The sequence below is a fragment of the Balearica regulorum genome, chromosome 23 (genome assembly GCF_011004875.1).
Source record: "Balearica regulorum gibbericeps isolate bBalReg1 chromosome 23, bBalReg1.pri, whole genome shotgun sequence".
NCBI classification, from domain to species: Eukaryota; Metazoa; Chordata; class Aves; order Gruiformes; family Gruidae; genus Balearica; species Balearica regulorum.
This window is the reverse complement of record NC_046206.1, coordinates 1,342,742-1,359,207: the sequence shown is the minus strand read 5'-3', so window position 1 is coordinate 1,359,207 and position 16,466 is coordinate 1,342,742. Positions and strand designations below refer to the sequence as shown.

The window sequence follows — 16,466 nt, the reverse complement described above, 5'->3', positions numbered from 1 at the left end:
TTTCCCCTTCTCCTGGCTGCTCGGACAATTTCGCTGTATTCCTCCCAGGCTACCTGCCCTTGCTTCCACCCTCTGTAGGCTTCCCTTTTGTGTTTGAGTTTGTCCAGGAGCTCCTGGTTCATCCATACAGGCCTCCCGGCATTTCTGCCTGACTTCCTCTTTGTTGGGCTGCATTGCTCCTGAGCTTGGAGGAGGTGATCCTTGAATACTAACCAGCTTTCTTGGGCCCCTCTTCCTTCCAGGGCTTTGTCCCATGGTACTCTACCAAGCAGGTCCCCAAAGAGGCCAAAGTCTGCTCTCCTGAAGTCCAGGGCAGTGAGCTTGCTGTGTGCCCTCCTCACTGCCCTAAGGATCTTGAACTCCATCATTTCATGGTCACTGCAAATCTTGCAAGATAAACAACCTCCAATGTTGTAGTTCCCAAGGCTAGTAATAAGATGAATGGAAAGATTTCAGGAGGGAGAAAAAACATAGTTTTAGGCCAACCTGCAACTCATTGCAAGGCTTCAAGATTAGCACTGGTTTGAGAACAGTAGCTTACGAGGCGAGAAAAAACAGAATCCCCCTTTCTTGTTATTGTTTCTAGATGGTAATCAGTGTAAACCAATATCATGCTGTTCCTTCAGAGAAAAAAAACAAAACACAACACAAAAACAAACCAAAACAACCAAACTCACATTCCTGAGAAATGCACAAGATACTCAAAGGTTACCAGACCCCAAAACAGACTTATGCTAGCATGCTGCATACAGAAATCTGAGTAACACTCTTGGTATTTTATCATCCCAACCTTATTAGAAGATTGTCTTGCTATTCTGCAGGTTGTCGACCATTTCAAACAAGTTTATAAATAGCAAGCTCATCTTTGGTGAGAGGAACACAAGCTCACCCAAATTTTGTCACGTGGGAGCTGAAAAAAAGCACTTTTACTTTCATCACTAATGCGCATTTTAAAGTTAAAGGCACTAACCCAGGTCAAAATTAAATGCATTTAAATACTTAGTGTCACATTTCACTTTTCTTTGTGGTCTAAAAAGGAGCACTGCTATAGATAGCTAGTTCTGGGAAAAAACTCAGCCTGTCCTCCCCTTGAGAGGACTTCACTGCTACCCTAGCCTCAATAGCTTAGAAAAATCTCAAACAACAACATGGGACACGTATGCACAGTACAATCACTGAAGACAAAATGCCCTAGAGATAACTGATAATGGCACAGCAGATGCCGTAAGCCTGACGGTTTAGAATTATGACAGTTCTTCAAGCTATACTGAAGGAGAGCTTAAAGACTACAACCTGGCTGCCATAACCAGGTCTGTATTACATATATGTAGGAGATTTTTTTACTGTGCCCATTACCACAATCAAGAAGGGAGAGAGTGTGCAGGAACTGCCTTCAATACTAGAATGCAAGCCTCAGGAGCGTGTAATCACTTTTACTATTCACTCCATAGCCCCTGGGAAGGGTAAAGGCTGATGCACAGCCACTTCAAATTCTCTTTTACATAATCATCAGCAGAAAATTTTAAAGTTTAGTAAGCTTCTTGAGTTCCTCTGGTCCTTCAAAATACTGAAGGATTCTTTACTCTTCTGCACTTTGAGCGATCATGTATACTAAAAAAGGGCTGAGCAAGTGTGAAGTGTTATCTGCTTGGAATATTTATATACTATGATTGTACTGCACTGATTTAAGTAACAACATTTTCCAAAGGAACAGAATGAGATCTTTATTGTAGTGCAAACTGAGCATTAAAAAACCCAAAAAAAGTACTACAACTAAAAAAAAAAAAGACTGTTTCACATAAATTTAACACTCAAATCCTGCTTCAGTGATGAGTTTGAGCCAAACCCACAAGAATTAATGTGAATTTGATTATGCAGGTCAACACAGACAACCTAAAATTATTATTATGAGCATTACACAACAACACCCTGACATCCTCTCCTGTCCTCCATGTTCTTCCTGAAAACATATTAAAAAAATCATGTCTGATAAATCAGTACATAACTGCACAAGAAACAGATTCTTCAGTTTACCTGAAATACTGTTTGGGCCACTGTTCATTATCAGGATGAACATTTATAGCTTTCATCTCAACTCAATGCTGAAAGCCTGGCAATTCTGTCAACTGCGTAAGAGTTTATCCTGCACTGGTTTGTTTAACAAGCTGTCTTCTGCTAAAGGAACATCAGTAGTTTAACTTTTTTCTTTTTTCTCATGCTAGTGTACATTTTAGAGCTAAGAACTTTAGGTGAAAAAATATTACAATGAGAAGCAGTGACAGTTTATCAAACTGATAAACTTGAAAAATAAAGTGACACACTACAGTCAAAAGGATCCTTGGGCAAGATAATGCAATTGGCAGACTTCAGAAGTTAACGTTAAAATGTTGAACATTAAAATATTCTCTTGCTTACCGAAAATTTCTCCATTTTTGGCAAATTCTGTCACAAGGTACAACATGCTTTTAGTCTCCATCACCTGTTGACAGAGAAGTCACATGTGAGATTGTTTGCAGGAAGAGTAAAAAGCAGGCCAAGCACAAGGATAAGCTTTAAATACTTCATAAAGCCAGTGTACAGCGAAGGTGGTAGATAGGACTCTCGGCCACAAGCGACTAACACAAAATAATAGCATATGCAGCAGCTAGTTTAAAGACTTTCCTTTAAGGAATCGGCCTAAAGTAATTCCCTTGCTCGAACAGAAAGATTTCACCCAACAGTTCAAAATTCCATACTTCCCTGATATAAGTTGGGAAAATGCTGCCCAGTCAGTTATCTTGCAGCTTTCTTCCTAATGATCTACTCCTCAATTGCTTAGACAGCTATGCAGGAATGCACTCTACAAGCAGCATAATCAAAAGTGAAAAATCCTCTACTTCAAGTAAGAGAGTCAATTCAGGACTTCCCTTCAGTACAATACAACAGTTTCAACATCCGACACATTTTGGGGCCATTTCAATAGTCACAGTAAAACAGTTCAGCCTGAGCTGTCTATAGACAAAACCTTCTTGAATTTGATTTTTGCTTTTTATTTCTGCACCAGCTTGAAAGTACTAGAAGACTGTTCACAAATAAACTTTTTTAGAGGAATGCTAAAAAAAAAAAGGCAAATCCTGAAAGATATATATAGACAGCAGAATTACCAAAAACTTGACAAGATAGCAGACAGAACAAGGTGGTAGTTCTTCAGTCTCTCCTGCACCCTTGTTTAATTCTACAACAGCTGAGCATATTATGACTGAAATGTCTGTACCTGGAAGGCAAAACAGTTTCAAAAGACTGTTTTAAACCAACGTTTGGAGACAGGAAGCTGCAACAGCCTGTGGATTACATATATATGGAACCATTCTTAATCAAGCCAAGATTGCTAGCTTCATTACCCAACTTTGACAATCCTCAATGGTTCCTTCATATGAGACAATTCAGGAACTCTTACTGCGGACACAGTACAGTGATGGGCACACTATAAAATAAACTAGTGAGACTATTTGATTGAAGGCTATTTTAAAAAATAAACTCACCTATCTACCAAATGCATTTCTAACAAGCCAATTCCTTAACAGTAAAGGGGTAAGCACTACATAAGTTAGCCTCCTCTTCAAGTGATCTTGCTCATCTCCAGACTATAATTTAATTATTCTCAGGCGCTCCTCTGCCATTTTTATGTTTTGTCATTCATTCAGAAGAAACTGTAGTAGAAAGTTCTAACTAGCTTGAGTAATATAACTCCCTCAGGTCCACCTCTACTCGGTGAATCAAGATTTTAAAAAGGAAGTGCCATTTTCTTTCCCCATAAGATGAAACTGAAGCAAAACAAGTCTAAACTAGGATCTTCATCTTTCTTTAGTAGAACTCCAACACCATACGTCCAAGTCCTTGTGCTCACATTGCCTTTATAGATGTCAGATAAACTTAAATTCCAAGTTTGCTTTTAGCATGCGTAAATCTTTGTTTGTGGAGCTGGGTTTATTTGAAACAAGAGAGTATCTCAGAAACACCATGTGGTTTTTTAAACACTAACAAACAGACCCCAAACAGATTATTCTCAGGAAAGCCTTAAAAGCAAGAGGTAACTAAAGCAGAAATGCCAGCAGCCTCAAACATTTCAGCATGCTAGCAGGAACAGAAAATGAAACTGAAGAGAAACAATAGAAAAGAAACCTATATTTAACTATACAAATTATGCACACTAAAATAAGTCACAAGTAAAAACCTTCAAAGGTTTTCATTGTATGCATTATCACAAGTGCAGGTTTATCTCTTATGATCTATATTATATTGTTGCACCATAAGTATTCATCCTTTATGCTGTAAAGGGATGCATTCAATTCCATAACATACATAATTCACTTCAGGATAAACATCAATTTGTCCATATCTACAACAGAAGTGAAATGCAAGATTCCAACAAAAATAAATCCAAAGAACTAGTTATCTGTCTCCTAGTAAATGCACTTCAAGATAAAGTGCTTAGGAAGCTGTTGCTTGGTGCATGCATTTACATCACAAGCACATCTACAGAATCTGGATTTACATATCCTCATGTCTTATCTTTGGACAAGAAAAAACGGCTCCCAGTACTCCTCAACCTACACTCTGAGCCAAGACTCAGCTAAAGAAAACCACTATATCCATGCAGATCCTCCCAGCTAGTACTCACTGTAGATGTATTATGCTGAATATTCCTACCCTGCTCTAGCTTACATAGTACGTCATTTACTAACAGACAGCAAAGTCTCATCACCAGGTATTTCCAACTCAGCTCTTCCACCAACATAAAATTTACAACCTTCTGTGCCCTTTAAGCAGATTTCAGGTGCACTTCAGTATCTAACACAGCCAGCCTAATTGGTATCATAGATTGAAAAGGACCACAACAGATATACTTTCAAAAAATTTAAACACTTATCCAATGCAAACCAATTCCAGAAAAGCAGAGTTTGTCATGGACTGGTGATCTGCCAGAAGTCAGAGTGAACTCTTCATACAGGAGCAAAAGAGAGGGGAGAAGGAAAAAAAAGATACCACTAACTATACCTGGTAGAGCTTTATAATGTGTGGGTGATCAAGCATTTTCATTATCTGTACTTCTCGGTAGATCTTCTCCAGATTTACAGCATCCAGCTGAGATTTGTCAATGATTTTTATTGCCACCTGTAGACAAATAGAAAAAGTGAGATTAAAACTCTCCAACATTTTCCTAATTAGTTTACCTCGTTATAAAGGGAATAATGCAACCCCAGATAACTGGGGGCTTTCTTCTAGGTCAGAAATATACATCCTACAGTTAAAAATACAGCAGCACAACATTAAATATGTCAGTAGTCCCACTAAGTGGCTGCAGGACTATCACCTGCATCAGGATGTAAGAAAAAGAAAGCTTTACAAGAAATGGAAGACACAGAACAAGTGATGGAGGCCACTACTCCAGTGAGCCCAGGTGCAGAATGCTCTTATATCAGTAGCAAGTGGGAACAACTTAAGGACCCCTTCATGGCTCAGCATCGTAAAGACAGAAATTTTCTTAAAAAGCATGCAAAAACCATGCAAAGGACAACAATACTAAAGACTACTGAAAATATAAATGGTGTTTATTCACCCTGAATATTATTAATGCTTAAGCAAAAGCAAACATATAAGTGACACAAATGCTTCCAATTTAACTGCCTTTCACAAGCTATTGAACTGTAAGAGACAGCTGCTAGGCAGGAGACAAAGATCCATAGGAGGTGAACCTCATTATCTCCAGTAAGGCTGATTATGGACCCCCTTGAGTTCAGAATTAACTATTGACTTCATTTCAGTTTTGCTTGATAATCTCTTCAAAAGTCACTTGTCTTCCTCAACCACCAGAAAAATAAGATTCTGCTATGAGTGAATAAACAGATCTAGCCTTGGTTATCAGTGAAAAGCTGTTTTTGTTTTAAGATGCAGCATGCACTCTCACATAGCTAAAGCAGAACAAAACTATTTTCCAAAGCAAACTTTTTTTAAAACTTCTTTCCAAAATATAGATGTATGTTTGTGGGGTTTTTTAAACTAATGTCTGATTAATGTAGAACTCACTGAAACTAGATTTATCAAAGACCAATGCACATTTATAAGAATAACAATATATACAGCCATTAGACAGGAAACAAGAAAAAAGTTCACATCCCACATTTTCACCATTAATCATCAGTTACTCCATAACCTTTATTATTCAATACGTAATAGCGGACACTTTGGAAGAAGTGGTACCTAAAATAGTATTCAACCACTCCACACTGCCCTCCTCCTCCCCAGCTCTCTGCACCTTTCTTCTATCCTAGTATAACATACAGCAGTTAAGGGGATCCCGATATCTGATCTCTTCAAAACATGCCTCCTCCAGTTGTCTTCTGCTAGCTATTTGAACTTACAGTGCTCTCCGTAACGCATCTACTCTGCCCTCTTTCATGTTACACTACGTTGCACACCAAAACGCATACAGGAACAGTGATGCTCAAGATGGCAGGTCCTAAAAGATTACACATCTCACTTTGAAAGTTTCTGTCCTTTGCCTATGAAGACATTATCTCTAAACCATGCAAATAAAACACGTGGATCACCTGCTTCTGCTCCTATTTGTTACCCCCTCATCTTATTCCCATTCCTTCCAACTACAATATTATTTGGTGTCTTACACTTGGTATATGTATAAAACCAGATGATAACAAAGGCCTGGCTTCACACACGCAAAGAACAGTAACAGGCATGGGACTGGACTATCCAAATGCATACTTCCCACTAGGTCTTGCTGGATTTGCACTCCCTTTGACGACTCCCTACTGCAACTGCTCCTTCTCTCAGCAGGTCCCCTTTCACTAACTTAAAGGCAGAACAGCAAGCTGCTTCCTTATTTGGTCTGATTATATGCCATGAGGCAGCAGAGGACGCAAACAATCATTCATGTAGCTTAAGAACACCACACAAAAACCATACCTTTAAGTCTCCCTGGCCTTAATTTAAGATCACACCTAATAAAATGACTTCTGGTTATTGCTTGTTTTTTGCAGGCACCATTTATTAGCCTGAGAAAAAAATCACTTCACTAGAAAGTTAAAAAATGTCAAAGCAATCAAACCGAACCACTAAAGCCAGGCCAAATTCTTAAACATACATCAGGAAATATTTATTAAAAACAAGCCACGTGTCACATTTCTCCACTTCCTCTAATTTATTTTAAACTGTCTCTCTGGAATCAACCAGAGACGCAAGCTGGTTTCTCCTTAATTCTCCACATCTATCCCAGTTTATATCTGGTATTTGGGTGACCTCCAGATTTAAGAGGAATGGGGCCCACTATTTCTTATTTACAAACCAATGAAAAGATTAATCTGGAACAATCTTGCATTCCTATCACAAAAGAGTAACACATCTTTCAGTCAAGCAACAAGGTATCTCCAATCTTGGACAGATCAGGTGTTCAGGAAAGACTAAAGAAGGGAGCCTCCTTCATCGATCTAGAGTCATGCAAAAAAATCCTGCTGCATTTTTTTTGGTATTTGAAGTTTAATGGCTATCTAATTAGAATAGCAATTTCCACAGACAGCATCAGTATCTCAGTAACTTGAGGTATTTACAGTTGCTTCTTTCTTCATCACACAGACAACTCAGTGTAGAAGCTACACCTAAAATTTACATCACTTGCAATTTTTAAGACTGCCTCCTTCCCTGGCTCTGGTTCATTTAATTTCACCTTACAATCACTGCATTTTCTCCCCATAGTCAGGTGTTTTACAAAGCTCTCTTCAAATACAAGCAAAAAAATACAGTAACCTTTTCCCCGTTTACTCTTCTTGCACATAGGAAATGTGTGCAGTACAGAAAAGCTAATAAAAGCAAAGCTATACAGGATTTCAAAAGAAAAAATGTTAGGTGTAGTATAGTAGAGGCAGGGGGAAAGCAAGTGACACTGCAACAAAGCAATAAAGGGATTTGGACCATTTGGAAAAAAAACCCAACAAACCCCAACACCCCAAAACACAAACCAACCAAAAAAACCCAGCAGCAGCCTGCTCTCTGGGGCTCACGCCTAACCTCTGTTTATCTATCCATCACACTATCAGTTTGATTAGCACAAATATTTATACTTCCTTCTCCTATACTTCTCACCTCTCCTCTTAGTGGGGGGGAAGAATTCTGCAACTGTATGGATTGCTACTGCTACTTTTTCCAATGAAACTTGACTCCCATCAACTTATCTTAGTGAAAAATCTAACTTTACAAGACTATTGATGTTTAGGTTTTTTTCCAGTATAGTTTGGCATTTCCACAGTTTGCCCTTAAATTTTGAGAATTCCTTTTACTGAAAGCAAAAGTATTTCAAATACAGCCTGTTACCACTTCCAAGCCCATCTAAAAGCATCTATGTTGCCAGCTTTCTCCAGAGATATCAGGCATTATTCTGAACACTGCAGTTCCTAGCTTCTTCTTCTAGCAAAGAGTTCCAACAAAAAATTATTAATTTTTCCCCAGATAAGAAAAGTATCCATTTCCCTAGAAAAATCTAGATAAGTCATTTCTCCTTCTTCAGTTTTAAAGATTAAATATTTCCATTTCCACTTCAATTTCTTAATAATCAGTGCCTACTGTAGTTTTATGTTTTCCAAGGTTAATTAGATTATGCAACTATATAGTCACTTCACTTACTAAAAACTAAGTAATTTATTTAAAATTATAGTGCGCAGAAGACATTTTTCATTTTTACGTAGTTAAAATCCTTGATCAGATCTTACTTCCTGAGCAACAACCGGTAAAATTTCATTAGAGGAAAGAAGCATTTACAAAAAAAAAAAAAAAAAGAATGGGTCTCAAATTTGGGAAACGTTGCTACAAATCCTGCTATGACCTTCTCTACACCTTCTGCCCAAGAACAGTGCTTGACATTCAAATGTTTCCTACTTTCGTCCTTTTCCAGAAGTTTTCTATCCTATCTCCTTGCTGCACACATTTAGAAATACAACAATTCCCAAAGACTGTTGAGAGACTGAAACCTAATCCTTCTTGTGAAAGTGTGGAAGCAAGAAAACAAGTCTTCAGGTCACACATTTCTTGGGGCAGAATGGCTCCAGAAAAATCCACTTTCAATAGTTTTGAAACGTTTCCTTACCTCTCCATATCACAAGTAAAAAATTATCATAGATTTATACCAAGTCACACAGGATTAACACTCCACAGCAGCACACAGTATCACTCTATATTGTCTACACAATCATTTACCTACTCCCAAAACTGTAACACTAACATGTGTCACTGAGTAAAGTATTCTGCATTTATAGCTTTTGAGTCTGAGAAGATCCATTTTGTTTACACACAGGGCATTCAGGCACAGCAATGCATCAAGGACTTGGATGAATAATTCCACAAAAATGATTTTATGAAGATAGGGCTAGATAATGACAGCATTAATAAAATGCTCTTTATTAAGTCAGTTAATACTGAACTCCTGCAGGCAATCACGGAGCTAGAAAAAATATGTTCTATATGACTTTGCAAATGTTGGAAAACAAATTGTTTTGAAGCACTACAGAATGAACCACTGTCTCAGCAGGCTACTCGCTACCTCTGTCAACATGTTAAGAGATGCATTTTGTGCTGCTACATCCATAATCTGTTCAAAAAAAGACAAACAAGACTTCTTTAGCTAGATCATTCAATCAACAGCTATCACTAATATATTCGTGAGTATGTGTTGTGTAACCATTATTTTGGTCTCTCATATCTGAAATAATTCCAAGTATAGTTCTCCACTAATTTGGAATATCTTATCTGAGACGCAAACTAATGAAGAACAAGCTATATTTCCAGTTTAAATAGGTTTTTAGTTTAAAAACCCCACCACATTACATCAAACCATATTTTGTCTTACAATGTGGAGTTACTTGGTACTATTAAGCAGCTGTTTTTGAAAAGAGAGTAAAAGTGTGTGCCTACTTTAAGGAAAAAAATCTTGCTTTTGCAATCCTTGTACAACTCTCAATGTGTATATTATATACATGCGCGCAGTGGCAGGCTTCTATAGGAGAAGTGGCATAGTAGCAGCTGGCTTCTACAGTCAAATGCAGATTAGGTATCGCAGTCTATTCTGAATCTTCAGTTTTCATGCATCTTGCCAGGGCCATAGAAGATTTAGAGAAGAACCACTTGGAAATACTTAAATTCCAGCAACTTCTTCATAACAATGTGAGAACAGTGCATTCAAAAGCAACATCTCACTTTCATCCATAATCTCAGCTGTGCCATGATGACAGGAAAAAGGGAAGTAATTCTTAGAGGTGGAGAAGCTGCTTCAAGATGGGGAACAGTTTTCTATCTGTAAAGTGTGTTTTGCTCCTGAACATACAGCTTGCTAACAGCTACTAGCATTGTGCAGAGATGTTGGAACATCACTTTAATCTTTTGAAGACAGTGCAGAGAGACTGACTGCACACAGAAATGAATTCTCATTTCTCTAGTATGGTCAGTCATTGCCATAGTACAAGCAAACTGACTCTAATTTAGCACGTACCAAATTAAGGACAATTACACAAGTTTTGCAACTCTAGTGTTGGCCTTTTTTTTTTTTTTTTTAAGTAGTTATCACTTCTCCCAAGGAAAATAAAAGACAACAACCAAAAAAATCCTAACCAGACATCAATATATAGTATTAGTATATACTTCAAATGACAAAAAGAGGAAATCCTGTTCTTTCCCTTATCTTCCCCCATCATCGGTTTTTGCTGCTTAAAGAATTATATTTGAAAAGATCTTTGCAACTTTCAGGATTTCTTTTGATTTAAAAATATTAGGAATAGCACCCATTTCCTTCCCTCTTTTACTAAAGGCCTAGAGAACTGGAGTTTGCTCAATCCTCATCTGACATCTGGGAACTGAAACTGTCAAGCAGTGGAGGTGAAATGCTTGTCAAAAAAGATGAGAGTTTTCTATCCTTCAGCTACTCCAGCTTTCAGTTTTCATTGTTTTAATATTATTCATTTAAATCCCCAACCAGCCTTTAAAAAAAACCCCCCAACAACCAACCCACAGCCCACCCCCAACACGGCCTAACAAGTTAACATACAAAAGAAGGTTTGTCCATGTCAGTGCAAGCTTTAAGTTTTCATGCAGGTTACAGAAATTCAGAATTGACTTATTAAACCAATACATCCTAAAACTAGGTAAACTGCATTAAAATTAACACATCTTCCTGCAATCTAGAACAACTCCAATCTGCAACAGCAAAGTGTTTGGATATCACAGATTTATAGAAGTATTAACCTCCCTTAGGCTGCAGCACATTATGCTCAACCTGATCTACAGGTGAGCTCCCACTGTCTGCCTCCAGATATGTGCTCCTCCCTTGCAGGAGAGCTAGAGAGCCCACAGCTGCAAACAGTTAAATCAGCACCCTGAGTCTTTGGGGGATTTTTGCAATAGCCTCTTTTCCCCACTGAATTACTCCACTAATCCAAACTGTGTGCTATATGGCACAGGAGCTGCTGCCTCCACCCGTATCATTCAGTTTTACATGTATCTAAGCACACTCAATCAGGCACTCACATCGAAACGAGCATCACATCTTTGTATCAGCAGCCGGTAATTTTCAGAGAAAAGTGCAAACCACCTGTAACATACCAGACAGCTAAAAGCATCGCTGTGACCCATAAGGACATACCAGTCAGAAGGGTTTCATTTTCATCTGAGGAGCAATGGCTAGTGTTCTTCTGTAGATGGCCAACCTTAGGGGATACTAGTTACAGAGTTTGGGGGGTGGGTGAACATGACTCTCTCATGCATAGCCTATTCACAAAGGTTTTCCCTCATCCTTAAAGTGCATGCTTTTTTCCAAGCAGTACCTTCACCTATTCTGAGAGCTTTTCATTACTGTTTATTATTTCACCCGTCGTCATATTTCACTAGAAGCAAATATCCATCATCCTGAATTTTATGCTTCCAATCACTTTTGTTCTCCTTTCTTAAGTCTCCTCCTTCTGAGGAAAAATTTTGCTTATTTGTGCATGCCTCATTAACAAAAGTTACCCTGAGATCACAGGATTTCTCTGCAACAGGATAAATTAGCATGGCAGGAAAGCACGTGTCATTAACTTAAATGGCAACACACACACAAACAACAAGCAAAGGTCACATTCAACCACGTAGCCTCCTCTGGGGCACCCTGTGTGAACTGTCATTAAAGAGGGTCATGCACTACCTCTGTCACTACAAATACGTATCAATCCCCCCATTTGTCTTAGCTTTGGCACTTCTTTCAGTTTGACTATTTAGTCACACAATTTTAGTGTTGCATTAATACAGGATTCAAGTTACGATTTCTGAGTTTGTTTCCATATGCATAAGACAAGGTATCATGTATCTTCTGCTTCGTGCCTAGTTTCATTTTATTTTCACCTAAACTTTGCTAATAGTTTATGACAACTATATTTACTATCTGCAGTTCAAGTTACCATTTTATATTCTCATATGTAGGTTTTCCATAAAAAGGAAGGATTCTGTACATAATCCATTAAATGCTGACCTTTCAAGGTAATAAGATCCCATCTTTTTTTAATTTGACAGTTACTGGCTAGTCAGTTATGTAAAAAAACCCAGACAAGTATTTTTATAGGTCAAAACCATATAAAATACAATTTCAAAGTACTGGTGCTAAAAGAAGCCCAACAACAAACAGGTACCAAATTTAAAGGGTTCAAATAGGGAGATTCAGAAGAAACTCAGACAAGTAAATAGTCCTTTTTATAAGGGCTTTCCAAACAAGTTTCAACAGATCTGATGGTACACAGGAACAGCCTTTCCAGAACCTAACAAGCTGAATGTTCTTCCACTGGAAGTTTAATAAAGGCACAGATGAATGTGAGAAATTAGCAAGTCAAGAAATTTAAGTAACAGCTTAGAACTTGAAATACAAACAGCCTTTCATCTAGAAACACTAATAAGCAGGACTTCCACTTTATGTGCATAGTGAACTAACACTAAATCAAGTGAGGGGGTCCAAACTTGAAGTGCTTATTCAGAGTAGTATTTGGCTAGAATTAATTTCCCCTGACATCACTAAAAGTGATCTTAATAGGGTTCCTCTTCCTCAAAGACTATATAAATACTTCAGCAACTAACTCAGCAGTTAAGTTTCAGATAAACATTATTGCATCTCTCACTGGATAAGGTCAATGTAGCTGTACTGAAAAATGAAAGACCTTGACACAAATCTCCAACACAGGCAAATCTGCTGTAAAAATCATGCAGAAGATAAAAAGGCTTTGGACTGGACACAACATGCCTCAGAAAAGGAAAGCTGGTTAAAAAAATTCAAGACTCTATTAGAATGCACTGTAATTCAGCTATTTCCTAGGTCACAGATGGAAAAATCATAAAGCTGGGGAGCTGTTAAACCCTAATTTTTCTGTAACCTTTGTTATTTTGAACAATACTAAACCAACGTACTTTCTAAAAGGACAAAGACTAAAGTTTTCATCCCCATCACAAAGTCTGCCAAAGAAACGAGAACTAGAAAATAGTAACTTGTCATTTACTTTTAAGTGAAGCATTTAGAAGTTTGGCATATAGCATCAAACTTGGGAACAGAACACTAATAATGCAAGGTCTTTGCTTGGCTTTTCAGTAATAGCAAGGAAGGGTTTAAAAAGAATTAACAGTGTATTATGAAGCTTGAGAAATAAGAAAATAAGAGAAATTTATTTTTATACTTGTGATGCAAAGCCCATCTATCACTGCATGACCAGAACAACGTTACCATTGCAGGTTTGTTTTTCTTAACTGAAAAGTCCAAACTAAGGGCATTTTTCATTCCTGTAAGGAACGGTTTTACCACACAAGAACACAGTAACTGAATAATTGCAGGTCTTTTCAGTTTTTTTACCTTGCACGTCGGACAATATTTTATTTACTTTTGCCTGGTACAGAGCGGCACAGCAAGCTCTTTTTCAGTAAACAATAAAAGCAACCATAACAGAGCCTTACAAAAAGCTTACCTCTAGGTGTAGCAACTAAAACTACCTAAGAATAATACATAAGAGGAAGCTGCTCTTTCAAAGCCATTACTCTCATCAGATACCTGTTTTAAAAAGTGAATACGACTACATTTTATCCGCACACACTTACAATAATTTCTGATTTAGGTAAAGCATAAGATATTAACAATCTACAGGCTAGTAATCACCGGGTAACATGGGGGGGGGGGGGGGGCGCGCTTAAACAAAGAGACTAAAAATGGTTGAATTTGGCTAACTGGCAGGATGACATACTGAAGAATTCAAGACACGCACAGATACAAAAGTTCCTTTGCCAAAACAGATTACTGAGGTAGGACGACCGCTCAGCTGCAAGCAACGGCCAGGTCAGGAGACTGTCAAATATTCAGGACACGAAAGCGGGCACAAGACAAGGGCTGAACCTTCCCTACGAACAGAAAGTTGTAGCTGTGTGATGGCTACGCTCGCCAACTAAGCCCACAGCTGCCCGCCCCCTGCGCCATCCCAAGCCGAGCATCCTTACTGTGACAGCACACCGCCGTGGCCTGAGGCGCAGGGGCACCCCGCCACAGCCAGACCTCGAGTCATTATCGCCGCCCTTGCCAGGGAGATGAAAGCAAGAAAACAAACACGAACAGCGGCCAGGGCTCCTGCTCCGAAGCCTGCCCACAGCCGAACGCCTCAAGCAAGTAAAAATACCCCCCACCCTCCCCCCAGGAGGCGGCTCCAGCGCTGGAAGGGACAAAAGGCGCAAGCAGCCTGCAAGGGCGCTGCTGCACGCCCCCGCCGAGCCACCGAAGCCACCCCCCGATAACCCCCCCCAGCTCCTGAGGCCAGCCGCCCGCCCCCGGCTCCAGACCCTGGAGCGGAGCCCCGTAAGCCCAACGCCAGCCGCCCCTCCACGCCCCGCGGAGCGGAGCCCCTCCGGCCAGCTCCCCCCAAAGCCCGCAGCAGCAGCGGCCCCCAGCACCGCGGCCGCCGCCGCCCCCTCCGCCCTGCGCGCACCTCCAAACCCCGCGGGCTCCCGCGCCTTGCGGGCACCCGAGCCCTGCCGCCCAACGCCCGAGGGCCGCGGGAAAGGCCCGGCGGCGCGGCCGGGCTAGGCCGGGGCAGGGGGCGACCGCGGCCCCCGTCGCCGCGTCTCGTCTCGCCTCGCCTCACCTCGCTGCGCGTGATGCGGTGCCGCGCCAGCTTGACCACGGCGAAGTTGCCTTTGCCCAGCGTGCCCTCGATGTCGTAGAAGCCGACGCGGACGGGCCCGAGCCCGCGAGGCAGCAGCGGGGGGGGCCGCCGGGGCTCGGCCATTACCATGCTGGGCGCGGGGGGCGGCGGCAGCGGCGGCTCCGGCGCGAGCGGCGGCTCGAGTCTGTCTGCGGCGCCCTGGAGCCGCGCCGCCCCGCCCCCTCCGCCCTCCTCCTCCACCAACCGCGCGTCACAGCGCGCGTCAGCGGGGGGCGGGGCCTCGCCATAGCAACCGCAGCCACCGCGGCGCGGCGGCCGCCTGCCCGGGTTTCCCCTTCCTTCCCCTTCCCCTTCCCCTTCCTCTTCCCCTTCCTCTTCCCCTGGCCCCGGTTGACGCGGGGGTCCTCATCGCGGCGCGGCGGCGAGTCCGCCTGGCGCCCGCTGATGCACCAGGCCCCCCTGCGCCTGCCCTGCGCTGCTGCGCGCCCCCTCCCCGCTCTAGGGCCCTCCTGCGCAGCCGTCCTCGGCGCCGCTTTAGGCCTCTCCGTGTCGCTGCGGGGATCCCCTCCCCAGCTGAGTTCCCCCCCAGCTCCGCCTCCGCACTGCGGCCAGGGGGAAGCTCCCCGCCGTGCTCTCGGCTCTGTCGCCCCTGACACCTGCGCTCACGGCGTGGCTGTTGGAGAGGGGGCGAGCCCGCCGGGAGCTCCTCGTTGGCAGGAGGAGAAACAACGAGTCCGCCCCAGGCGTCTCTCCAGCCCTGAATCAGCGTCTCCATGGCCCCAAGTGAGAGCTTGGGCTGCTGCGTCTGGACCAGAGGCTCTGTGGGTACTCTATATAGCTTCCTGGCAGAAATACCCTCTCCCTGGCAGCGAGCGGCATTTCCAGTGGGCCGAGTTATTCCAGATCAGAAAGAAGTCTTTGCTTAGTACATCAGCCTCCCGAAATCCCCGTGAGCAGTACGCAGTGCTCACAGTGATACTGTGTGTGGTTCTGGGCCCCACCGTTTAAGAAGGATGTTAAGGTCCTTGAATGCATCCAGAGGATGGCAACAAAGCTGAGGAAAGGGCGGGAAGGAATGTCCTGTGTGGAGCAGCCGAGGACTTTGTGTTCGTCTCGTTTGGAGAAAAGGAGGCTGAGGGACGACCTCATGGCTCTCTACGGTGTCCTGAAGGAGGGCGCATGGCGAGGGAGGTGCTGACCTCTTCTCCCTGGGATCCAGGACGGGACACGTGGGAATGGCTCAAAGGTGAGTTAGGGGAGCTTCAGACTTAACGT

General features: G+C 41.8%; 1 protein-coding gene across 1 annotated transcript in view; it reads right to left on the bottom strand.

The window, feature by feature from the left end:
- SIK2 (salt inducible kinase 2) overlaps positions 1-15,491 on the bottom strand; it is a 62,564-nt gene extending 47,073 nt beyond the window's left edge. Inside the window, exons 1-3 of the mRNA XM_075774641.1 lie at positions 15,171-15,491; positions 5,038-5,154; positions 2,416-2,479 (exon numbers count right to left, since the gene is read on the bottom strand). Coding sequence (XP_075630756.1) covers positions 2,416-2,479; positions 5,038-5,154; positions 15,171-15,320 — 331 coding nt within the window. The 5' untranslated portion in view covers positions 15,321-15,491. The remainder of the gene's footprint in view (positions 1-2,415; positions 2,480-5,037; positions 5,155-15,170) is intronic.
- Positions 15,492-16,466: the final 975 nt, after the last annotated feature.